This window comes from Erpetoichthys calabaricus, chromosome 7, assembly GCF_900747795.2.
Source record: "Erpetoichthys calabaricus chromosome 7, fErpCal1.3, whole genome shotgun sequence".
In the NCBI taxonomy this organism is placed as follows: domain Eukaryota; kingdom Metazoa; phylum Chordata; class Cladistia; order Polypteriformes; family Polypteridae; genus Erpetoichthys; species Erpetoichthys calabaricus.
The window spans coordinates 4,394,518-4,422,078 of NC_041400.2; the positions used below are offsets into that span (position 1 = coordinate 4,394,518).

Below are 27,561 nucleotides of genomic sequence, written 5' to 3' on the forward strand. Positions count from 1 at the left end.
CTCACACACACACACACACTCCCACCCACACTCCCACCCACACACACCTATAGAGAGACACTCACACACACACTCACACACACTCACACTCACACACACACATAGAGAGACACTCACACTCACACACACTCACATACACTCATACTCACACACTCACATACACAGACACATAGAGAGACACACACACTCACACACACACACACACACACTCGCACACACGCACACACACATAGAGAGACACACACACTCACCCACACATGCACGCACACACCCACACACTCACATACACTCACACTCACACACACACACATAGAGAGACACACTCACGCACACACACACATAGAGAGACACACACACTCACCCACACACTCACATACACTCACACACACACATAGAGAGACACACACACACACGCACACACACACACACACATAGAGACACTCACACACACACTCACACTCACATACACATTCACTCACACACACCTATAGAGAGACACTCACACACACACACACACACTCCCACCCACACTCACACTCACACACACCTATAGAGAGACACTCACACACACACTCACACACACACATAGAGAGACACTCACACACTCACACACACTCACATACACTCATACTCACACACTCACATACACAGACACATAGAGAGACACACACACTCACACACACTCGCACACACACACACACACTCGCACACACACATAGAGAGACACACACACTCACCCACACACGCACGCATACACCCACAGAGACACACACACACACCCACACACTCACATACACTCACACTCACACACACACACATAGAGAGACACACTCACACACTCACGCACACACACCCACTCGCACACACACCCATGGAGAGACCACACACATAGAGACACACACACTCACCCACACACTCACATACACTCACACACACACATAGAGAGACACACACACACACGCACACACACACACACACACACACATAGAGACACTCACACACACACTCACACTCACATACACATTCACTCACACACACCTATAGAGAGACACTCACACACACACCACTCCCACCCACACTCACACTCACCTATAGAGAGACACTCACACACACACTCACACTCACACATAGAGAGACTCACACTCACACACACACCTATAGAGAGACACTCACACTCACACACACATACACACAAGCACACTCACACAGACACGTGGCCAAGCTATGATACCTCACGTGAATTGCATCTGCTTCCAGCAGCACTTAACTTCTCCCGAACTTCCCGAAATTCACACTTGGCTCCCAGATGCCTCTTCCAGTTTTTTTCCCATTTAGTTGTAAATTTCAGCAGCTGCTCCGTCAACCAGCTGATGAAGCGGAACGGAAAAAAACAATTCCAGCGTCGGGACCCAAGAGGGTCACATGCTTGCTGGCCTTCAAGCACCAATCGCTAGAGTCGCCTGGTCGTGTTGGCGCTGGGCTGCCTGCAGTGCTCAGACCCTCAACATAAATTCGGTGGGTTACCGCCACCCCCCCACAGGAGTAAATCGCTTCATCTGCCGCATTGAACGTCTGCTGCTTTTTTTATAAAAAAGGGATTTTGTTTGCCCAAAACGTGACACTGGGCTTCTTTTCTTTCAGAGGAAAATGCCAGGATGGGCACCTGGTTGGGCTCCCTTGCTTTCTGCACAGGAGAGATTTTGGGTCTTTTTTTTTTTTTAATACCAGTCGGGTGGCACAAAATGTGGCTAGTGGGAGGTCTGGAGTGACTTTTTAGTAAGACCACGGGGGACGTGTGGAGCAAGTCAGAGTGACACAAACTCTCTGCTGGCAGGTGTCACCAAGTCAGAATGTCAGAATGCAACAACAGCTCTGGTGTTCAACCAGCTGAGGTGGGCTTCTACCTGCTATGCATTTATGTCCCACCTTGGGCGGAGTAGTGGCTCTGAGGCTAGGCATCTGTGCCAGCAGTCAGAAGGTTGTTGGTTCGAAACGAAGTGACTCAACTCCACTGGCCCCTTGAGCAAGACCCTTAACCTGCGATTGCTCTGTCATTAATGACGTTAATCTGCGTCCCGCCGTGCAAGCAGGTCCTTCGACTTACAATGAAAACTTGGGGGTTGGCGGCAGGATTGGCAATCCAGAATTGTCACCTGCTGCCCTCGGGTCCCCAGTCAGGTGGTCCGTCGTGTGGTGGGTGTAGCACCATGCCATATCAGTGCAGGCTCCCCAACCTCTCTCTCTCAGTTTTTAGTTTGCTACTCTACCTTCACCACATCAGCACCTTTAAGTTCAAACTCCATAATGTTCAGCCTACAGAATATCCCGTGGATCTGCACCCACATATATGGGGGGGGACACTTTTGAGGTCCTAATCACCTACTCGACCACTAATGTAGGCTGATGGGCAGTGCCACCTCTGCACGGCATCAAATCTCAGTCCACACTCTTTTCATGTGTAGCTGATGGGATGAGCTGCCCACTGCCATTTGGATCTCGGGCTCCCTCAAGTGCTTAAGCAGCGTTTGAAGACCCTCATTTGGTGAACGTCTGTCTCACTGATGACACTGATGGATTTTTGTATCTATAAGGAAGAATTGGGACTTGTGACGGTCAGATTTGTACCCTGGTTCTGTCACTCTTGTTCCCAAACAGGCCCCCCCAGACTGATGTGTACTTGTTACGTTCAACAGTTGTTGAAGTCACTTTGGATAAAAAACAAATCTGCTAAGTGTTGGGGGGGTTGGAGTGATTCGTTATTTGCTTCAGAACCATTTTGGTACCCATAGTGAGGGGCAAAAGCAGAAATCGATACCAAATTTGAACTTTTAGTACCCATCAACCACTGGTCTGGATGTGCCACCCACACCGGCCTGAATTGGATTACATTCGTTTGAGACTGGCATGTTAGCTCTTACAGCCTGCATGGAGACCCCTGCTCATTTCCCACACCTCTGCTCACAGCCGTGCTGCACGTCTTCATTTATGGTTTACAGCCCCCCGTATTCTGAACTGCTGCAGAAGACGCGCTACACGAGCCACCGAAGTACCAAACAATCAGGCATCACGCGGCCAAATGGCATGAACCTCAATATGCTGTGGTGTCACTTCTGTGTCTGCAAAGCACTTTGTGACGGCTTGACTGACGGACAGAACTGTTTCAGAACACCAATACCGATGATGTGACATGCGTGACAGAACCGTCACCTCTTCAGGCCTTTCACACAGCGACTTCCTGGCAGCTGTGGAGCCACAATGGCACAGGTGTAAATACAACTGAACCGAAAACAAAGGCAAACGATGCAAACTACACGCTGAGCAGATTAAAAAAGATCATTTATACTGCGTGTATGTGTATAAATATAAAATAGAAATAAATATATACAGTGTATATATGGATATAGGGGCGGAGAGGCAGCTATGAGGCTAGGGATCTGCGGAATGTTGCCGGTTCAAATCCTGCAAACGCCAGAAGTGGCAGGATCAGATAGATAGATAGATAGATAGATAGATAGATAGATAGATAGATAGATAGATAGATAGATTCCCATAAACGCCAGAAGTGGGCCCCAGAGCGAGGCCCTTACCGGTGCAATTGCTTTGTCCCGGGTAGAATATTATCCTGCATCCAGCCCTACAAGCAGGTCCTCTAACTTGTGAGGGAAAACTCAGGGGTTGGTGGCAGGGTTGGCACTCCAGTCACTGTAAAAAAACCTCACACTGTTCATTGTGGTGCTAAAGTATCACCCACTGAACTTGGGTGGTTCGTTGTGGGGTGGGTGCAGCATCACACTATCAGCACATACTCCCAACCTATATATATATATATATATATATGTATATATATATATATATATATATATTGTCACAAACGTGCGAGTAGGAGGCAGCTAAAAGACCTGAGTATTGTAATACCATCACCAACCAGGGGGTGGCGGAGTGTGCTGACTGTCTTTCTCAGTTACTTGCAGACCGTTTCCCGGGAAATCTCAACAGGTTTTGGCATCCTCGATGACATCACTTCCAGGTCTGGCTCCAGAGATGATGTCACTTCCATCCCAGCAACATCACTTCCGGCTCCAGTCCTAAAGATGACATCACTTCCTGACCGGGCCTTTAAAGCCACCATCTTGACTGTCTTTGATCAGTTCTGTTTTAGACTCAGTCTTGTGAACATCTCTGTTCAATTACATCAATTTTATCAGCCAGGATACAATATACAGGTGGCTGCCCAAACTTTAATCATGTCTTTTGTCATCATTTGTCACAATATATACACAGGGTGAGTCAAAATTATGTTAACACTAATGGTACTGCTATATACAGTATATACAATTTTTGTGGACAATTTATGTGCCACATGTGGTCCATGTGTTGAACATGATGGCAAACAGGTTGAGACATTCCTGTAAATCATCTTGCACAAATGAAGTATGTTTTGTGAATAAATTGTTTTCGCCATTCAAATGTTAACATAATTTTGACTCATCCTGACTATATAATATAGCCACATGTGCATGCATAGGGGACAGCTAAAGGACTCTAGTGACTGAAATTCTAGCGCTGCTCCAGGGATGTCCTAATGCATCTCTCTCTTCCTCCCTCATGCAGACTGCTTGACTGACAGCTCAGAATCCTCTGACATCACTTTCGGTGTCCATCCTCCTGGATGTGCCTTCTACCTGTCAGAAGGTCCCAAAACCAGAGGGTCAGCCATCTTGGGACAGTTCTGTCTTGAACTGTGGAGATGACTACGCAATATATGCATATATTTCTGAATCTCACTGCCCCCAAACAATACACAATGGCCATCTTGGCACCCCAACTCTTTTATTGTTGTTCTCTCTTTATGTTACTATATATTATATATATATATATATAAATATATACCATATATACTCGTGTTTAAGTTCTCCCACGGATAAGTGGGGGCTTGACTTTACAGTAGAATTTCCGATATTTTATAATGTCGGTCGTATGAGTCGAATGTGGAAAACTCACGCTATTGGTCCAAGAGAGAACGATATGCTAATGCCCAGCTGAGAGAGTAACCACGGGGCACACAGCCTTTTTCTTTTCTATGTATTGTGCCTACGTGACCACACGGTGAGACCTGAACTATTCTGAAGCGACGTTTGCACTGATTTGTGTTTTTCGTATCTCACACCCTCATACACCTTTACCGTAAGAGCATCCCTTATCTACGATGGAGCGTTCGATCCGAAGAAAATATGAAGCTGGTTTTAAATTAAAAGTCGTCGAAGTGGTGAAAGAAATTGGTAACTGCGCTGCTGCAACAAAATTTGATGCGTCTGAGAAACTGATGAGTGAGATTGGAGGAGGCAAGAAGAGGTTAAAAAAAATTGAAGTGTCGTATTTTTGAACGGGCGTATAAGTCGGGGGTCTGATTTTTAGGATCGATTTTATATGCGAGTAGATATGGTATACAGTCACACATGCACATCGGAGGATCTCCTAACAGGCTCAGTCGAGGTATGTAGTGACCCGCTGGCACGAGAGGGGGCGCTATCACTAACAGTGTTATCTCCTTCTTTCTCCACCAGGTGACTGACCCCCCCATCTCCCAGTTTACTCTCCAAAAAAGCCTGACCTCCCCAGTTAGTTTTTGACAACAGCTACCCACAGAGTGACCTCACGTGTGGCTTACTTTAAGTTTGTTAGAACATTAGAACACTCTGGACAAGAGCAGGCCATTCAGCATCACGTTTATTCTTCAGCTCTAGATTTTGTGGGACACGTCTACTGAGGAGTAGGTATATTTTTTTTGTTATAAATATTGGATATTAAAACGCAACCACCCAGTTGGTACCCCAAATTTTTCATTTTTTGTTGAGCAGTCATTCCAGACAGAAGCCTCTCCTCAGTAAAAGACACACGAAAGCCCACATGGAGTTTGTAAAAAGGCAACTAAAGGGTGGATGGTGCAAAGCAGGATTCTCCTGTCTGACGAAACCAAGATTACGTGTGGAGGAAACAAGGCACCGCTCATCATTCCAGTGGTGAGAGCATCAGGGGCTGGGAGACCAGACAGAGGTTTGGGGGGAGACCTGAACAAAGCCAAGTACAGAGACATCCTTACTGAAAACCTGCAGCAGAGCGCTCAGGGCCTCAGACTGGGCCAAAGGTTCAACATCCAATGACGACATAAGAGGGGCTTAGGGGTAACTCAGGGGATGTCCTTGAGGGGCCCAGTCAGAGCCTGGACTTGAACCCAACTGAGCATCTCTGGAGAGGCCTGAGGACTGATGGCCTCCATCCAAGCTGGTAGAGCTTGAGAGGCCGAAAGTCCCCAAATCCAGGTGTGTCAAGCTTGTTGAGTTAAATTCAGGAAGAATCCAAACTTGAATGCGGAGACAAGGGTCTGAATATTTGGCTCAATGGGATATTGTGGAGACCAGGGTTCGCTTCCCAGGTCCTCCCTGCGTGGAGTTTGCATGTTCTCCCCGTGTCTGAGTGGGTTTCCTCCTGCAGTCCAAAGACATGCAGATTAGGTGGATTGGTGATTCTAAATTGTCCCTAGTATGTGCTTGGTGTGTGTGTCCTGTGGTGGGTTGGCGCCCTGCCCATGATTGGTTCCTACATTGCGCCCTTTGTGTTGGCTGGGATTGGCTCCAGCAGACCCCCGTGGCCCTGTGTTCGGATTCAGCGGGTTGGAAAATGGATGGCTGGATGGCATTTCTAAAATCTGCAATGGACTGGCACCCTGTCCTCCTGCCTTGCCCCCTATGCCAGCTGGGGTAGGCTCCAGCAAAACCCCCGTGAGCCTGTCCAGGACAAAGCTGGGTTAGAAAATGACTGACATTTCTAAAATTCTGTTTTTGGTTTGTCATTCTGGGGTGTTGAGTCGGTGGGGGGGGGTTTCTATGATTTTAGCACAAGGCTGAAACAGAACAGTAAGTGTAAAAAGATCTTCTACTGGCACGGTAAGCTCTGTTCACCTGCCACCGGGCCACAATGTCCATCGATGGCAGGATCTCATTTAGAGGAAGACGACTCGATGGCGTGAGATGGGCGGCCGGGCTCCTCCTGTGCTCATCACAAAAGGGATGCGTCTTACTGAACAAAAATACAACTAAAGGGGATTAACCCTCATTTAGAGCTTTGCCTTTCTTACCAATGAAAGGAGGATTAAGGAGGATCTGAAGGAGCGGGCTGGTGCACCAACACCACATTGCAGCACGCCACTGGTCTTCTCTCAGGGGCGGCTTCTCATTTTTGTGCGGGGTGGTTGCGTGTTTTGTCTGTGTTGTGAAAAAATTATATATAAAAATAATAAGCTGTTCAGGGTATGGTGGGGCGGCACGGTGGCGCAGTGGGGTAGCGCTGCTGCCTCGCAGTTGGGAGATCTGGGGACCTGGGTTCGATTCCCGGGTCCTCCCTGCGTGGAGTTTGCATGTTCTCCCCGTGTCTGCGTGGGTTTCCTCCGGGGGCTCCGGTTTCCTCCCACAGTCCAAAGACATGCAGGTTAGGTGGATTGGCGATTCTAAATTGGCCCTAGTGTGTGCTTGGTGTGTGGGTGTGTTTGTGTGTGTCCTGCGGTGGGTTGGCACCCTGCCCAGGATTGTTTCCTGCCTTGTGCCCTGTGTTGGCTGGGATTGGCTCCAGCAGACCCCCGTGACCCAGTTCGGATAGAGCGGGTTGGAAAATGGATGGATGGGTATGGTGGGGCAAACATATAAAGGAACCAAAAATAAGAATCACAATCATCACTCGTTTTTCAGGGTTCACCTAAGATGGCTGGGTGTCCCCAACATCGGTGAGCTAAGCCACCAAACTTAGTCGCGTACAAAGGAAACCAAAACCAAAAGAGTCCTGAAACGAAATCCACAAGAATACTAGGAAGTGCAAGATAAGTGGAAATAAGCCGACCAATGAAACTTGAGAAACTCCTCTCTAGTCATGGATTCCCTTAGCTGCTACTATAAAACCGTATCCACTTCACGGCCCTCGCGTTTTAACTGTGCATTTCCACAGATGAGGTCCTCACTCTGCGCCTCGGTGGGGCAGGGATGGACATCACAGAGTTACATTCACGGCCGTGTGCAGCTGAAACACAAACTCCGAGAGGCCGATCACGCATGAGCAACGCATGAGCAATTACAGGTCTGTGATGCCCTAAGATGTCCAGGGGCACATGCTACACTCAATGGATTGAGGTGTGTCTACCCGGCCCCTCCATTCCTGATGGCGACTGGGGCTTGCAATTGTTCCCCTCAAATATGGAAATGCAGGTCATAAGCTGGCACAGATGAGGTCCCTGCCCCTTTGCACATCCTGCCTGCCCCTAAAACCGATTGGGTGGTTTAGTGAGGTCCTCCAACCAGCCCTGCTGCAGTAGTTCATGGCACCTGGTGCAGCACCTACAAGGTGATCAGACTTAACTAGAGAGGAAGGTTTGGATTGTTACCGAGTCTCGGGGGGGTGAGAGCAGAAAGTGCGGCACATTCACCCGACCCCGTCTGATGCCACCAGTCCTCTCTGCAAACCAGCATCCCATCGGAATCTAGCCCCATCTTTGCTCATAAGGTCAATGTTTCAGTATCTGTGGTTTCCATATCCGCTGTTTTTTATTTCAAGAAACATAACCCCCCCGCAAGATAACGAGAATCGACTGTGCAATCCTCACCGAACCTCCAAAATCTCCCCCACCCCCCCCCAAACGAACACATTCAAATGAACCGCAATGGACTTCCAATTTCCAGCTTGCCTTTATAGGGCTGGGGGCCGTCCTAAACTGTGATTGACAGGTGGCCCTGTCCACTGGAGGGCCACCCACAAATACAAGCATCATCAGAGAACATATGCAAACAGAAACTAAATTAACACAAAATACATCACTAAACAATAGAAATTTTTAAAAAAAATCAATAATAACATAAATGAACAAAATGGACATTAAAAGGAAATTTAAACCTAAGCCATGAGAGAAACCCCGACTTCAACAGAACCATTGCCATCAGTGTGCAGAAGTGGGACTTCAACTTCAATGGCGGGCACAGTGCCTTCCACTCAGATAGTTTGGATCACCATTTGGATTTTAGTTTTTGTCTTTTTGTCTCATGGCAGGTTGTGTTTGGCTACGTTGAATTTCCAAAAGAGACTTTTTAGTCATTTATTTTTACCCAGAAAATGCCAAGTGTCTGCGGTGGGTTGGCACCCTGCCCAGGATTGGTTCCTGCCTTGTGCCCTGTGTTGGCTGGGATTAGCTCCAGTAGACCCCCCGTGACCCTGTGTTCGGATTCAGCGGGTTGGAAAATGGATGGATGGATGGATGCCAAGTGTTTTGATAGATAAGGGGGTCACCTGACATTACCAAAACAGTCTTGTGAAAAAGTAAGTGCACCCCATGACATAGTTTTCTTTTTTTTTTTTTTTTAACATAAGTGGACATGTGGTTTAAAATAAAGAGAAAATCTTGATATCTGTAGATAATGGTGATGGAGTCACTGTCCCCATCTGTCAGCTCATTCGGTTATGTCATTCGGTGTTGGGTTCAAGACGCTCCCAAAACTGGAAGAGGGAGCCTGGAACTGGGCCTGCACCGTCACAACTTGGGGCACTTACTTTTTATGTGTCTATTTATCTGTTGATTAAATAGTGGCTTTCATCTATCTATCTATCATATGGTGCCTTTCATATCTATCTATCTGTCTATAAAGAAGTGCGGAAACTTTTTGAACATCCCTCATATGTAAACTATATACAGGTGCTGGTCATAAAATTAGAATATCATGACAAAGTTGATTTATTTCAGTAATTCCATTCAAAAAGTGAAACTTGTATATTAGATTCATTCATTACACACAGACTGATGTATTTCAAATGTTTATTTCTTTTAATGTTGATGATTATAACTGACAACTAATGAAAGTCCCAAATTCAGTATCTCGGAAAATTAGAATATCAATTAAGACCAATGCAAAAAAAAGGATTTTTAGAAATGTTGGCCAACTGAAAGGTATGAACATGAGAAGTATGAGCAGGTACAGCACTCAATATTTAGTTGGGGCTCCTTTGGCCTGGATTACTGCAGCAATGCGGCATGGCATGGAGTCGATCAGTCTGTGGCACTGCTCAGATGTTATGAGAGCCCATGTTGCTCTGATTGTGGCCTATAGCTCTTCTGAATTGTTGGGTCTGGCGTATTGCATCTTCCTCTTCACAATACCCCATGGATTTTCTATGGGGTTAAGGTCAGGCGAGTTTGCTGGCCAATCAAGAACAGGGATACCATGGTCCTTAAACCAGGTACTGGTAGCTTTGGCACTGTGTGCAGGTGCCAGGTCCTGTTGGAAAATGAAATCTGCATCTCCATAAAGTTCGTCAGCAGCAGGAAGCATGAAGTGCTCTAAAACTTCCTGGTAGACGGCTGCGTTAACCTTGGACCTCAGAAAACACAATGGACCAACACCAGCAGATGACATGGCACCCCAAACCATCACTGACTGTGGAAACTTTACACTGGACCTCACGCAACGTGGATTCTGTGCCTCTCCTCTCTTCCTCCAGACTCTGGGACCTTGATTTCCAAAGGAAATGCAAAATTTACTTTCATCAGAGAACATAACTTTGGACCACTCAGCAACAGTCCAAAGGCGAGATGCTTCTGACGCTGTCTCTTGTTCAAGAGTGGCTTGACACAAGGAATGCGACAGCCGACACCCATGTCTTGCATACGTCTGTGTGTGGTGGTTCTTGAAGCAGTGACTCCAGCTGCAGTCCACTCTTTGTGAATCTCCCCCACATTTTTTAATGGGTTTTGTTTCACAATCCTCTCCAGGGTGCGGTTGTCCCTATTGCTTGTCCACTTTTTTCTAGCACATCTTGTCCTTCCCTTCACCTCTCTATTAATGTGCTTGGACACAGAGCTCTGTGAACAGCCAGCCTCTTTAGCAATGACCTTTTGTGTCTTGCCCTCCTTGTGCCAGGTGTCAATGGTCGTCTTTTGGACAACTGTCAAGTCAGCAGTCTTCCCCATGATTGTGTAGCCTACAGAACTGGACTGAGAGACCATTTAAAGGCTTTTGAGTTAATTAGCTGATTAGAGTGTGGCACCAGGTGTCTTCAATATTGAACCCTTTCACAATATTCTAATTTTCCGAGATACTGAATTTGGGACTTTCATTAGTTGTCAGTTATAATCATCAACATTAAAAGAAATAAACATTTGAAATACATCAGTCTGTGTGTAATGAATGAATGTAATATACAAGTTTCACTTTTTGAATGGAATTACTGAAATAAATCAACTTTGTCATGATATTCTAATTTTATGACCAGCACCTGTAATGGATAGAGTGAACGGCGATAGATAGATAGATATGAAAGGCACTATATGATAGATAGATAGATAGATAGATAGATAGATAGATAGATAGATAGATAGATAGATAGATAGATAGAGTGAAAGGCACTATATAACATAGATTTTAAAAGCAGTTTCTAGATAGGAGATATGCTACATGACAGTAATAGTAAATGTAAAAGTCACTAATTAAAAAACAGATATAAAAGGTGCTATATGATGAAGGTCACTATGTAACAGTGTAATATATGAAAGGCATTTGATAGACAGACAGAAAGATATAAAAGGCACTATATAATAAATAGATCAATGAGATGATGTAAAAGATACCATATGAGAGGAAGATGTGAGAGGCACTATACGATTGACAGGTAATTTATCATTAGCTAGGAGGGGTCCTCACTGCTGCCTTGGGTGGGCTCACCAAGTAAAGTTTGGAAAAATGTGTATTGTGTTAAGTTTGCCTGTACAAAGGTTCAATGATGTGGATTCATGTGCCAGGGAAACACACAACCAAATCTTCAGATCAATAATGAAAGTTAAACTCCCCATAAACCCACAGCAGTGTGTTATCCCAATTCACACGTCGACTGGCTGTTTGCTGCCTGATGTCGCATGTTCTGATGTGACGCTGTGGCTCTGCTGTGTGCTCCGCAGTACCCTTTGACCAAAGAGCTTTTGCTTTCATTTTCTAAAGGGCCCTCCCCATGTGCCCCTGGGGCTCTCTTTCCAATATTCACTCTGAGAACACACACACACACACACACACACACGTCAGGATGAATCCACACTTGCGTGTCCACATTCTCCACATTTTTTTCTGCGCCATATCCGGTTGCATCTTCCAGCAGCTTTTGAGGTCAACTGATTGAGTGCCAAAAGGCACAGCGTTGCCTGCACTTCTGCTAAGCCTGTTCTCAGCCTCGACACCCCCACCACATTTCTTTTTCTTCTTCTTCATCCCCCCAGAACTTAACAAACAAAGGAGGTCAAAAGTTGAAGAGTGTGTAGCGAGATGTTCACTATTGTATAGTACCTTTCTTATCTATTTACTTTATATAGTTCCATGTATTATGTGCTGTATTTCTCGATCAATCAAAATAATCCTCTGGGGTCCATAGTTGGTTATAACACACAACACAAAGGCAAAAGACAACGTAAAGGCAAAGTCCTAGAGTCGTCAACCATCCATATTACATACTGTAGTTGTCTTTCTGCTATCATATAGTGCCTTTCATATCTATCAGTCTTATATAGTTCCTTTTCCATTATTATATAGTGTCTTTCATATCTATTTAACTTATTTAGCTTTTTTGTCTGTTGTATATAGTCCATTATTTGAATGTCCCCTTGGGGATTAATAAAGTACATCTGATCGAATCGGTTATATAGTTCCTTTCACGTCTGCACACCACGATTTCTTTATCTTAATTTTAGACTTTGCACTCAGGGGAGACCACCGTATCTCCCACCGTATTGAAGTGTGTGGTGCGAATTATCGGAGGTCATACAAGACAACTCTGCGCTGCGCACCCTTAGAACACTTGGCGAGAATTTCGGAGCGATTCGCCTGTTGATTCGAACCCTTCGCGTGTTTATCCATCCATCCATTTTCCAACCCGCTGAATCCTAACTACAGGGTCACGGGGGTCTGCTGGAGCCAATCCCAGCCAACACAAGGCTCAAGGCAGGAACCAATCCCGGGCAGGGCGCAACCCAGCGCAGTCGCACTTTTTAAAAACGAACGGGGCATTCTGAGTGTCCCAGCCTAAAGAAGGACGCAAGTGAGGGACTTGTCTCACAAACGTCCTAAATCCAGCCGTCACGCGTCAACTTCAGTATCGCGACATTTGATGTACAAATCCCCCACCACCCAAGCAGCCCCCCAATGGAGCCCTGCAGGTTTTTGTGCACATTGACCCCCCTCTTCACTCGGTGGACGTCTCCGCGGCTCCTCCATTGGGTTTTTGCTTTAACCTTCCCATTTTGAATGTTAAATCAAAGTTGACTTTAAGTGAGCGCTAAATAAGAAGACAGCGCAGCGGAACAGAAGCAGCCCGCCGACGTTCTTTCAAAATAAAAGCGCACGGCGTTATTTATATAATAAGAAAGCTCGTCTTACCCTAAATCCCTGCTCCATGGACAGGCACAGGACTTGCCAGGGTGCCGTGTACCTGAACATCTTCGCTCCTTCCTTTGCTCTCTTTAACAGATCGTACAGAAGTCCAGTCGAGACAACTTGGGGCGGCTGCCGCTGAAATTAGGGTCTGTGAGCACTTGTGACTTCACTCCAACTCTCATTCAGCATCGCCGACGCTCTCGGGCTGCGTACGGCCGGCGGGTCGCGTCTTCCAGGGCGCACTACGCAGGGGGCTTTGAAGTGAAGTGTCCTGTAAGAAGCTTTGCGTCCTGAAGCGGAGCTTAACATCAAAACTAATTATATGGCAACTTACCCCCCGGCGCGGGACTCCAATGCAAAACAATGAGGCGCCGCCCGCTCGCTCCCCTGTGAAGACCACCTGTACGCCACACCCAACATCGACAAGAAATCGTTACGGGGTATTGTGAAAAAAAAATCTGAAGCGGCTCCGGGGCAGGAAAGCAAATCGCAACTAACAAACATTTATAAAGACCCCCCCCCCCCCATCCCTGTCTATGTCCCTGTGTCTTCGATCTTTTATTGTCACACTGGTGGGACGTGCGTACGCTTAACAATCGGGACCTTCAAGTCTGTCACATATCGCACGTTTGGAGCAATCGTTCCAGGTACGAGATCTGTGACCACTAGGGGGCGTCCCAGAGGCCAAAACCTCAGGCACAAGTCCCGGGATCAAAGGGCATATTGTTTATTAAACAGAATACTTCTGAACATGCCCCTTAAAAACAAAATCTAAAAGGCACAAGATAAACACATGAAAGATAATTAGATAGATAGGAAAGGCACTATATGAAAGATAAATGAAAGGCACTATATGATAGATAGAGAGATAGACAGATAGATAGATAGCGTAGTTGGCAGGATCACATAGATAGATAGATGTGAAAGGCACTATATAATAGTTAAATACATATGAAAGGCACTATATAATCAACAGATAAACAGACATGAAATATAATTAGAGAGATTGTTATTAAACACCTCACATAATCAAATGATAGACACGGCAGGTACAAAACATCATGAAGGATATTAGAGTGGATACGCAGATATGACAGGTGTTGTATAAAACAGCACTACATAATCAATAGACAGTGTGAGTGCCATGATAGATGCTCCAGTGTTTCGCCCGGGATGGAAGCTGGTTCCTTGCCAGAGTGAGAGTCTGTAATAGAAGCATGAGGATGTACTGACACCCTGACTGGCATGGGCGCTGGGTCCTTGCCAGGTCAGGAGGCCTTCTCAGAAGGACAGTGGGTGGCTGCCTCCCTGACTGTGTTCTTCCCCCTGTGCACATGATGGCAACATCCTACCAGTGGAATTCCCATATGGATACCTGCAGGGCAGGGTGGGAATTACTGTCCCATAGGACAGCCCAGTCAGTGTTCTTCGGTGCCACCAGCAGAGCATTATGTCTCACTCAGAAGGGCTTCCAACATCGACTTGATGCTCTCAGAATGTTAGCATGAATGCTTCAAGATTGTCATCAGGAATGTCAAAATGATGGCACCGAAAAGAACTCCAGGGCACTTAAGACAAAACTGACAGGAGCAGCACAAGAGAATGTTGTCAGACGGGCCGCTCTTTACAGTCCTGGTGGAATATTAAGAAGGGGGGTCTGGACAGCGAAGACACACACTCAACCTGCAGCTGATGCCAGCAACTATCAAGTGTGAAGGCAATTTTAAAATGTTGTAGACATTTAAAAAATAATTCAAAATCATCCTTCATTAGTAAAGCACCTATAGCATGGGAAAGGTGCTATATAAATAAAATGTATTTATTATTATTACTATTATTATTATTTCATAAAATATTTCATGCAATTGTGTTCAGTTATGTATGTATAATTTTGAGGAAGCAATCACTGGGTGAGGGTTGGGGGGGGGGTTCTGCCAAAGACACTGGCACCACCAGGATGGCATAAGACAGGTGGGACTTAGCCCTCCCATCCATGTAGAGCCCTGCTCTTTGCCATCTTTATGATGCCCTTATCTCTAGTAACCTCTTGCCAGCCTGTGCCCCTCTTATGATACTTATGACTGGTACTTTTAAAATTAAATGTTAAAGTGAACTGATTTTAAGTTAAAGTAATAAAAATAATATTATTATTATTTTTATTACTTTAACTTAAAATCAGTTCACTTTAACATTTAATTTTAAAAGTACCTGTCATGACAGACCAGGTGAGAGCCCACTGAACAAACTGCTGGGCATATACTGGATGGAGATGATAAATAAATAGGAAACGTGTTATATAAGAGGTAAATAGGACAGGTACGGCACAATAAAGAGGAAAATTAGATACTGTAGATAAATATGAAAGGGACAATGTAAGCAATACATGGACACAAAAGGGAGAAATTAATAGATAAGAAAGGCAAAATACTACATAGTAGATATATAGATATGGAAAGGGCCATATAACAGATAGATAGATAGATAGATAGATAGATAGATAGATAGATAGATAGATAGATAGATAGATAGAAGGCACTATATCAAAAATGTAGCATTTTTCTTTCTTTCTTTCTTTCTTTCTTTCTTTCTTTCTTTCTTTCTTTCTTTCTTTCTTTCTTTCTTTCTTTCTTTAATCACACCTGCACATTGGTGCCTTTTTAATCTTCTTAAAGTCCCCTTGTCACAATGCAATGGTGGCCTGCTGGTCACACAGCTGCACCTCTTTTGTGTTCCCTCGTCTCTTATTTTATGTCCCAGTGACTGAGCTAAACAGACTCGGTGTCCTCACTCCGCACAGGTGTGTGAGGCGTGTCAGGTGTGAGTTGTGCTGCTGTACCAGTAGGTGTGAATGAGCGAAGCCCACTTTCCTGCAAGACAAACATCGTAAAAGAAGCTGTTCATCCTGTATGAGTGGGGAGTGTGAAAGGAGAGCTGCTGGCATGGCAGGATAAGCGGGCCCCAGAGTGTGTGTGTGACAGGTGTGAACTCAATAGCTGGAATGCTGAAGTTTGCCACTCACTTCTGCCAGTGGGGACCCTCAGCGTGTTGATCAGCTGAACTGAATTTCTGTGGTGGTCTTGGCAAACCGTTACAAGACGTCCACATAAAGAAGTCCAGCCCTGAGATGGGGGCCCAGCTGACTTGTAGAAATGTCACAACCGTTGGCTAAGGACATCACTGGTACAGAGTGTGAAGTCTCCAATCAGACTAAACTGGAAGTCTCTCGGTTTTCCGCACATTTCTTTAGCCCAGCGTGTCTCTCCATTGACCCCTGTAAAGTGGCACTGGCTCTCTGATTTGCCTGCCACTGTTCTTCTATTTTTTGCTGCCTTATCACTTTTTCCTGCTTTAAGTGTTAAAAGCTGGGGAAGCAGAATGTGGCAGATGGAGCTGACAGATCAGCCTTCCTTATCAGATTTTGCGTCCTTCACTGTCAGAAGTGGAAAAATGCGTAGGGACGGCATTAAAAATTGAGAAATAAGGAAGAAGTGGTTGGGAATGTATGTTTAGAATCCCTGTAAGACGCATCTTTCTCTTCAAGTATGACGACGGTGACATATTATATTTGGCGTGACACATTTTTCTACCCAGGGTGCCAGTCTCTGGTGAGTTCAGTCAGTTCGTTGAACACACGGCACACAACCACAGGAGACATCAGAAGAACATGAAGGACGTCTGGAGTGGAGTGGACGTCACTACTGGACCCACACTATCCTGGGCTCAGGGGCCACAAGTGGATGAGGACAAAGCTAACACAACAAATTAACTTTTAATGGATCTTCTCTCCCACTGTCACCTTCTTCCAATGACCCGTCTCTCTGATTGTGCCCATCATGTCTGCTTGGGTTTTTTTCCTCCCACATCCCCAAAGGCGTGCAGCTGACATGAACTAGTGACTCCAAGTTGGCTCTGCGTACCCCTAAAATTGCCCTGCCCTGTGCCCGCTGCTGCCAGGCTGGGTCTCCTCAACCCTAAATTGCTGTGTGTGTGTGTCCTGTGATGGACGGTCACCCAGTTCAGGGACAGTTCCTAAACTGAGCCCCCCATTAGACTATGGCCTTCGTAAATGGTGGGTTATGTTGCATTCTGGTATGTAATTCAGACGTTGCTGGAGTAACCCTGTGGAGTGACTGTTTTGTTGTGGTGTTTGGCACAGAAGCAGAGGCCATGTCACCAATAATGGGAGCAGAAGTCCTGTTTACTTGTAGCACACAATAAGCCCACCTGAGCCAAAAAGGAAGAGCAAACTGAAGCAGGCCAGCGCCCCCCTCGTTTTGCCCACGTGACTTCAGTGGCTCCTTATGGGGTGGACGGCGTTTGTTGGAATGCTCTAAAAGCTAAAATAAAGTACTGTAAAGCGTAACACGTGGAGGAGAAGGCAGGAGGCTCTGATAGGCACGGTGTTGGCACCAAGGCCAGGAGAAAGAGCAGGACAATGGCTGAACCTGCGCTCCAGACGTCATGTGAAAAGACAATTAATAAAAAATATCAAAAAAAAAAGAAAGGAGAAGAGATTATGGGGGGGGTGGGGGGGGGAGGGGCGGGGGCTGGATTAAAACCTGCAATTCTGCCACTTGGACACTAGAGGGCAGGCCACTCGGCAGATACCAGGGACATCAAACCCTTTGATTTAAGTGACAGCGTGGACATGTACTGAGTGTTGTGACTTCTGTTCTCCGGAATTTTCTTCCTTCTTACTTTCCCTGTCTTTATTAAACTGACGGAAAGAAAGAAAGAAAGAAAGAAAGAAAGAAAGAAATCTTTTTGGAAGGAGAAAACTCAACAGTTGGTAACCAAAACCGTCCATTGGGACGGAGGTCCATGGGTGCCGCCAGGAGGCGTTGCAGGGAGTGTACATATGTGACTGGAAGTACTTCCATTGGGGCGACACCCCCCGGCACCTGAAGTACTCCCGGGTCCTCAAAAAAAGGGGCTGCACTCCCTTATCCAGGTGGGTCAGAGCTGGGAGGACGGAAGGCAACACTCGACTGGAGGAAGGCAGTGCGGTGGAGAGAGGAGAGGAGAGGAATTGTGGTTTGGCTACTTTGGAGGTATTGAGGTTTATAAACATCCATTTATTTGAACCCGGGACAGCATTTGTGTGATTGTGGTGGGACTGTGTCAAAATATACATCTATATCTATATACAGTATATGTACAGGGCTGGGCAAAAGTAGGTTTACTTTTGTTTGTGTGGATAAAGACACCCAGGTTAGGATTAATCCAATATGACTTTCTAAACTCAATGGAGTATCCCAGTGGCAGAGTGCGCTCAGGTCCAGTCACTGAGGGGCTCAAATTACCGGCCTGCACTATTTACACATTCTTGTAGTCTGCTTGATAAGGAAGGGTATGGAATAGTAACAATAAAAATAAGATGATGAAGAAGACAAATAAAACCAATAAATAATGCAACAATAAATAAATAAATACATTTTGCGTACTCACAACTGTAAACCTACTTTTTCCCACCCTCTATCTATCTATCTATCTATCTATCTATCTATCTATCTATCTATCTATCTATCTATCTATCTATCTATCTATCTATCTATCTATCTATCTATCATATAGTGCCTTTCACATCTATCTATGTCCAGTATCTCCCCCTGGACGCTAGATGGCAGCATCCCTGGGTTGCAGCGGTGCCTCGGACTCCCCCAGGGCTTCATGGGGGTTGGAGTTTTGTGCAGCTCTGTGGGGTTCTGCACGCGCCGCCAGGGGGTGCTGCAACAGCAGCAGCTGGCCCCTTTTGGGCACAGGTTTCGCCTTACCCGGAAGTGCAGCCGGATGTCAGCAATCAACCACCTGGAGCACTTCTGGGTGCCTGATAAAAGGGGGCCAGCAACCACCACTCAGCGGCCAGAGTCGGGAGGAGGAGGAGGACGAAGCTTCCTGAGGAGGAGTGGTGGAGGAAGAGAAGAGAGAGGATAGTGCTTTTGTTTTTATTTGTGCTTGGTCTATCTATCTATCTATCTATCTATCTATCTATCTATCTATCTATCTATCTATCTATCTATCTATCTATCTATAATATAGTGCCTTTCACATCTATCTATCTATATATCTATCTATCTATATATACATATATATATTTGCATATACTATATATATATACTGTATATGTATATATATATACTGTATAACATAATATACAGTATATATATATATATATATATATATATATATATATATATATATATATATATATATATATATATATATATATATAAAATCCAATGTCTGTCTGTCCGCTTTTCTTGAGAGAACTACTTCATAGATTTAGATTAGGTTTTTTTCAATAATTTGCTTGAACATTCCATTTGAGACTTCTGTCATCGTGTTAAGTATCAGAGTTCGCTTTGTGTGACTGCAGTGTGTGTGTGCATGTGGTGTGTGTGTATCATGTGTGACTGGTGTATGTGAGGTGTATGTGTGTGTGACCACCCTTCGATGGACTGGCAGTCTGCCCGGCGTTTGTTCCTGCCTTGCACTCTGTGCTGTCTGGGATTGGCCCCAGCACCACCCCCCCCATGTGACCCTGGTCTGGACTAAGTGGGTCAGACGATGGCTGTCATTTTATAGGTTGAGCTCTTCTAGGTGTTCTGTTGTGTGTTTTTCTCTCTGTGTTGCTGTCACTCCTCTGTGGAGACTTTCATCACTTCAGGTGCCCTCGACAATAAACCTGAACTTGAAGTCCTGTCAGGCCACCCGAGCGTCCGCAGATGAGGTGACACATGAGCATCACAGAACACACACTTCTCAATTCATCTAACTAATACACTTGACTGTGGGATGAGGAACTAAAGCGGAATCCCACTTGTGACACTTGGAGTGGGGGTGGGGGGGTTCTAAACTCCACTCAGACTTCGAAGAGGCTGCCGATTGAACTTGGGTCCCAAAGTGACCGAGACGGCAGGAGTGACATCAGTGCCTCTGGAAATGAACCAAGTTCGTTCTTCCTCTCCATTAGTCTTTGGAATTCAGACCCCTATAGAAAACATGTAAAGTGGGATCGGCAAGCACACAATAATAACAATAATAACAATAATAATAACAATGCATTTGATTCATATAGCGCCTTTTCCAAGTCACCGCACACACACACACACACCACCACAGCAAGACTTCAAACCATGATACAAATCCCACCAGGGTTTAGCTAATCAGGTGATCGGTCGCTCACAGCCGGGAGTGACCTCGGTGACAATATGAAGCGTCACTTAAGGATGACACTACACTACTCTGATACAGAGGGCAAAGAATGCAAAGTGACAAAGAGTGACATTCCAAAGCAGGCATTGAGCTCGCCTCTAACCCCAACCCTAATGTTCCTTAGACGCCACCTCACGTGTAGTACAAGTGGTGTGGTGGCCGTTCAGTCCCCTCAGGCTCTCAAGCCCCCAACGGCTGCGGTGGTCAGACTCACCTTGTATGAAGAGAACAACATCCAGAAGGATATCATCGTTCAGCCTCCCTGCAGCTTCGCTCACTCGCTCGATAGGAAACTGAACTTTTTTTTCCCCACAATGACATTTAACAACAAAGATGAAAAAACTGCACTGGAGCATTTTATTATTGTTATTATTATTATTGTTTTTTTGTCCCCATTTAGTTCCCCTCAACAGACTAGTGAAAAGAAAAAAAAAAGGAAAAGGGGCTCTTGAAGCGTGAGAGCAAAGCGAGAGCCTGAAGCGGAATTCCTGCCCTTTCATGGATGCGAGCTTTTCATCCAGGAGGATTCTTATAAAGGCAGAAGTCGCCGGATCATAAACCACAGTAGACGTGCCAGTTGGCTTACTGGGCTAGGAGCTGGACTGCTGGTGTTTAGGAGTCACTTGTCACTTGTCAGTAGGCATCACTGAGGTCTGTGTATTTAATAAGCTTTGCACTTACAGAAATGACCCGCTTACAAAATATGATGAGTCCCTACACATAAAATACTGAGGGCTGTGTCTTCTGTGTCACTTGATTACTCGCGAGCCACCGAGGACCGGACTCAATGGAAAGCTTGTGATGAGATGGCAACCTCGGCAAAGTCATCGCGATTCGCATCCTTCTTATAACAAACTTTGACATATCGGAGAGAAAAAGAAAAGCAGAGACATCTGCTAAGCGTGCAGCAAATTGCAGAAGCCCATTATGTGATTGGAACAAGAAGAAGGACAGCCCGGGACTCCACTGTGCCCAGCCTTCTGGTACTTGGTGAGATGTGGCTACTGGCAACATCCAAGAGGCTCTCTGACTTTGCGTCTTTCTTACGGATACGAAATGCAAGTGCAACCAAGACAGACACGGGAAACTGCGCTTGGGTGTCCACAGCTACGTGACGTCCCTACAATCGCAAAACTGAGAGATACGCAAAGGAGAAGACGAGACGTGTCCAACGCATCTACTAGGTTATTGGGCCAACCTGCAATGAAGGGGCGACCAACGAGGATGACTGCGGGCGTCTTGACGATGGACTGCAGTTCAGTTGTATAAACGTCAGTGCAGTTCTGCTATATCCATTAGCTGCATTAGGATGGGGTTCATTATGAAAGGCGCTATAAAAAATAATCAAACCCCACCACTCTCTGCTTATTGTCGTCTTTGAAGTGGCCAAGATGGTGTGAAGCCTTTAAAAACAGCCACAGAAGCAGGATGGAATCCCACCAACCTGCCCAGAGGAGATGCACCACAAGGCAGGTGAGCGTCCACTTGAGTGGCTGGATTTGGCCTATGCTGATCAAAAAAATGCAATTTTGTTGTCAACGTTCAAAAATGTTTTCTGCATCGTCACAAAACACAATCACAGTACCCAACAAGGGAGAGGATCACCGTCAACCCCTGCCGTGTATACAGCAAGGCCACATCTTCAAAGGGTTAGATTTATTGAATGAAAAAAAGCCAAAAAAATAAAAAATACAACAAAGGGTTCATAAAGAGCAAAAAAAGGAGCAGCCAAAGGCAATCCAGGCAAACAGAATCAAAAATACAATCCAGGAGCAGAAAAGGTTGAAACAAATCGGCAACAAATCAGAAATCACAAAGAGAACAAAACCCACCAACACCAGAAATGACGAGTGCTGGACTTCATTACCCAGACTGCCTTTACAGGGCTGGGGGCCGTCTCTTCATGGTGATGGACAGGTGGCCCCGCCTCTGTAGGACACACCCACCAAATACAAGAAACATAAGAAGACTTCAAGATGCACATAAATACTAAATAATAACCAAATAGAATAAAAATAACAGGTGAGACATAATTAAACAAATAACATATGGACAAACATCCACCCATCCATCCATTTTTTTTTTGTTTTTTATTTTGTTGTGAATTTCCCCTTGGGATTAATAAAGTATCTATCTATCTATCTATCTATCTATCTATCTATCTATCTATCTATCTATCTATCTATCTATTTTCCAACCCGCTGAATCTGAACACAGGGTCAGAAGGGTCTGCTGGAGCCAATCCCAGCCAACACAGGGCATTAGGCGGGAACCAATCCTGGGCAGGGCGCATCACACACACACACACTAGGGACAATTTAGGATCGCCAATCCACCTAACCTGCATTGTCTTTGGACTGTGGAAGGAAACCCACGCAGACATGGGGAGAACATGCAAACTCCACGCAGGGAGGACCTGGGAAGTGAATCCGGGTCTCCTAACTTGCGAGGCAGCAGCGCTACCACTGCACCACCGTTAAACAACGTCATAGAAAACAATTAAAAAAAAGAACAACAAAGATAAAGACAAGCACTTCAAGCAAGGGCTTAACACATACAACAATGGAGAACCGAGATCAGGAACTTCCTGACACAGCAGACTTCTATGGGGGTCAACGGAGAACAAACTGCAAAGATGGTGATGGTGGCACCGTCCACCAATATAGCACCTTTGAAAAGTACTTGGACCCCTTCACTCTTTACACATTTTATTATGTTGCAGCCTTCTGCTAAAATCATTTCACACTCAACACCTCAGAATGACAAAGTGAGGACTTCTGGAATTTTTGCCAAGTTAATGATCTGAAATTTCACACTAACATGAGTGTTCAGAGCCTTTGCTGTGACACTTGAAATTTGGCCTCAGGTGCATCCTCCCATTCTACTGATCCTCACTGAGATGTTTCTACACTTTGTTTGGAGTCTACCTGTGGTCAGTTCAATGGACTGGACTGATTAGGAAAGGCGCACACCTGACTACAGAGGGTCCACCACTGAGCAAAAACTGAGCTGTGAGGTCAAAGGAATAACCTGCTGAGTGCAGGGACGCCATTGTGGAAAGGCACAGATCTGAGGGAGGAGGCCAAACAACATGTCTGCAGCACTGAAGCTTCCCAAGGGCACAGCGGCCTCCATAGCTCTTGAGTGGAAGATGTTTAGCACGGCAACAATGACTCTTTGCAGAGCTGCCTGCCCAGCCAAACGGAGTACCTGGGCAAGAAAAGCCTTGGTCTGGAATGTTACTCCTCCTGTGTGTCTCAAACTCGCACTTCCTCTCTCGTCGTGTCACAAAAGCCAACCTGACCAATCACACCAAAGCTAATCTGACCAATCACGTCAAAGCTAAACTGACCAATCACACTAAAGCCACAATGACCAATCACGCCAAAGCTAATCTGACCAATTATGTCAAAGCTAAACTGACCAATCATGCCAAAGCCAAATTGACCAATAACACCAAAGCCACAATGACCAACCACACCAAAGCTAAACTGACCAATCACGCCAAAGCTAATCTGACCAATCACATCAAAGCTAAACTGACCAATCAGATTGCACTGAGGGTCATTACACAGAAACCTTGGTGTTTTATTATATATATATATATATATATATATATATATATATATATATATATATATAGTCACACGTGCGCATGGCAGTCAACCAAAGAAACCAGAAAATGCCAATTCCACGCCAGGCCAGGAGGTGGTGGATTGCACTGAATCTCTCTCTTTTCTCTCCACAAGTCAAAAACGATTAATCCTGCCTGTATCCGAGTACGCTCCAAAGATGTCACCACAGGAAGACAGACAGCTAAAAGATGGCGTCCTCTGCAGCTCCACCTCTGCTCCCCTCGCGGCTTCTATGCAGTGTGTTTCATTCTATGGCTGAGGCAAGTACGTGGTTAACAAAGGCGTATGGCCTCAGCGCCCTCTAGTGGTTGGGTTTGGCCATTCCTACAACATCATTATCCAATTGGCGGTGAGTACGAATGGCGTCAACTCGGCCAGGCTGTAAATCGGCACATGGTTGCCCAAAATATCGGTATTGAACAACAGCAAAACAAGACATTCAGTTGAATCGATTTGATAAAAACTGTGGAGTTGTAAAATAAAGTAGTAGCAGTTGGTGACACGAGTGACACAGTCAAATGTAAAAAGGTTTAGAAATTACATTTTTTTTAGAGAATCTTAATCAATTTACTAAATAGATTTTATTACAGGTCATCAGTAAAATGAAATTCACAGTCAAGCACATTAAAACGACTTACTCGGCCCGCCTGTTCTACAATGGAGTGGACGGGTCGTGAACGACTGGGCATGTGTGCCATTTACGGTCCACTTCCTGGAAGATGAGCTTTGAAAGGACATAAAAGCTGAGCCTCAGTGCTATTCATTCACTACTCTCTAGAATGCCCCAGGCTGGCATTAGCAGCCATTTTCCATCTTTCTCCACTCACATTGTTTCCAGTTCAGCAGGACTTTGGCTTCTGACTTCACTGGCGATAAATCGTGTGACAGTGAAGATAAAGCACTTGGGTGAACTGAACATGCTTTGATTGATTTCATTGGGAAGATGTGACGCAGCAGCTCTGGTGTCACATGAGGTGACAGAACCGTAACCCTCACTGGGCAGTGTGAAGTGCAGTGGATGATGTGACATCAAATCACTTCCGTTAAATTATTGGGACGAAGAAGTGGAAGGTGAAGCCGTGATGTCTGAAATCTAAAAAAAGGACAAATCGCACAAGTGTGTTACCAAGTGGCTATCAAAATGTCTGCTCCGCCAGTGATCTGCCCGTTCGCCCGTCTAACTGTCTGTCTATCCACCCCTAGTGTCCAGCCAGCCAGTCCAATGCCAGTCCATCCAACCGCATCCTTTGAGCCCGTCAGCCAACTTGCAAACCGTCCATACATTCATCTGCCCAGTTACTGGCCCATCCTCTTCATCATTGAAGCCAAATGTCTGTCCGTTCATCCAACCAATCAGCGTGCAGATACAGGTTTACACTTGTTGGGGTCAGTAGTATCACATGGGCAGAGTACAATCAAGTTCCTAATTAATATTCAGCGCGTCACCACTCTCTGTCACCATGGTTAGTGACAGACAGACAGATATGAATGGTGCCATATAATAGATAGTGTAGGAGGAGAACGGGCATCCCAGCCGGGAAGGGGGCTGATTTATTACCCGGACAGAAGGCCAGAGAGGATCGACAAAGAAATTGGCCAGTTGGATGGAAAAATAACTTTGTGCCCGGCCAGTATGAAATAACAGATAAACCAATGGAAGCTGAAAATCGGGAGTTATTCAATCCCCCATACATCAGGTGGCAGGGGTTCTCATATGGCAAGCTGGTCAAGAAACCTGCAGGGGTGCTTGGGAGTTGGAGTCCAGAAGTGCAGCCCTGTTGGAATCCCTATGTACCAATAGAGGGCGCTGTCGAGAGAGGACCTCCCTGCTTTCTTTATGGCCCAGAAGTGCTTCCTGGAAGACATGGTGAGCCACCAAAAGCATTCCCAGGTTCTGACTTAAAAGGAGTCTGCTGCCTCACATCGGGGAGTCAGAGTTTGGGAGGTAGCAGGCAACACTCAACTGGCAGTAGAGAAGGAGGAAGACAAATTGTGTAATTTGTATTGTAACTTGATTGAGAGAATAAAATCTGTTATTTTATTCCTATAAAGTGTGCTAAATTACTGAGCCTTGGGTTTGGGGCTCAGTGGCGCCCCCTTGTGACCACAATACCTAGAGTGTGATGGTTCAGATAGGGGTTCAAATGTAGATGAATTCTGATGATGTTAATATTGTTGTTTAATATGTATTGGGAGGATCTGATAGGAAACATGGGATAAACTGGCCAAATCCAGGTGTGCCAAGCTTGTAGAGATTTACCCAAGAAGACTCCTAGTTGGAGTTGCTGCTCCTGCAAAGCCTCCTTGGACTTCACAGCTTATTTTTCATTCTTTTTAGTCCTGACATGCAGTGTAAATCGTGGGACCTTCTCTACCTTTCTAAACGATGACCAGTCAATTCAGTTGGCCACAGGTGGACCCCAGTCAAGTTCTAGAAACATCTCAAGCAAACAGGAGGCACCTGAGCACAATTTGGAGTCCCTCGGCATCTGAATACTTCTAGGAATGAGAGATTACAGATTGGGGATGTTTAATACATTTGTAAACCTTTCTGAAGACAGGCTTCCGCTTTGTTATTATGGGATATTGAGTGTAGACGGATGGAAAAAAAAAATGGAAATGTATCTATTTAAGGCCGAATCTACAACACAAATAAAGTGTGCAGGTGTGAAGGAGTCTGAATCCACTTTTGTCACCATTTTCCCACTTTGAACCTGAGACACTACCAGCTGGTGGAGTTCAGCTAGAATTGCCCAAAAGAATGAGCCATTGTTTGCCTTTGGAGGTATACTGCCTTCACACCTGACACTCCGACTTCAGGACATCGGCAAATTGCAAATTTTATAACCACAGACATTCAAGGAATTTTCGGTTGGCTATCGAATTTGCCAGTCAGGGATGGAGTTCCTCACCTGGGCCGAAAATGACATGCGGTTAAATGACACACGTCAAGGCCATAAAGCGGCCATAAAGCATCCCGCTCAGGATAAGAACCGACAGGCAGCTCAGACCTTGCGGAAAAATAAAGAAAGCAGTAGGGTGTGCCGAGAAATGGGAAATGATGACAGCGATCAAGAACAATGCCGGCTGCGCTTCAAAAAGAGGCCAGTAGTCAAACGACGCCTGCGGTCACTTTGTTTTTCTTCCTTCATTAAAGAAGAAGTTAAAAAAACAGAGCAGGGAGGGGAGTCGGAGGTGGAGGAGCAGGAGGAACTTGACTTGTACAGATGACCTCACTTCCTAAGGCACAGTGCTAAACACATCCT

At 45.5% G+C, this 27,561-nt stretch overlaps 1 protein-coding gene across 3 annotated transcripts in view; it reads right to left on the bottom strand.

Annotated features, from left to right (window-relative positions):
* The window catches only part of LOC114654486 (A-kinase anchor protein 2), a 97,932-nt gene that overhangs the window by 53,686 nt on the left and 16,685 nt on the right, over window positions 1-27,561 (bottom strand). The window contains exon 1 of one of the 3 annotated variants that reach the window (XM_051929772.1): window positions 13,449-13,756. The exons of 1 other annotated variant lie outside the window; for it this stretch is intronic. In XM_051929772.1, the coding sequence (XP_051785732.1) occupies window positions 13,449-13,508 (60 nt within the window). In that variant the 5' untranslated portion in view covers window positions 13,509-13,756. Of the gene's footprint in view, window positions 1-13,448; window positions 13,757-27,561 lie in introns of those variants that run through there. One more of the 3 variants, XM_051929773.1, reaches the window with a different exon arrangement.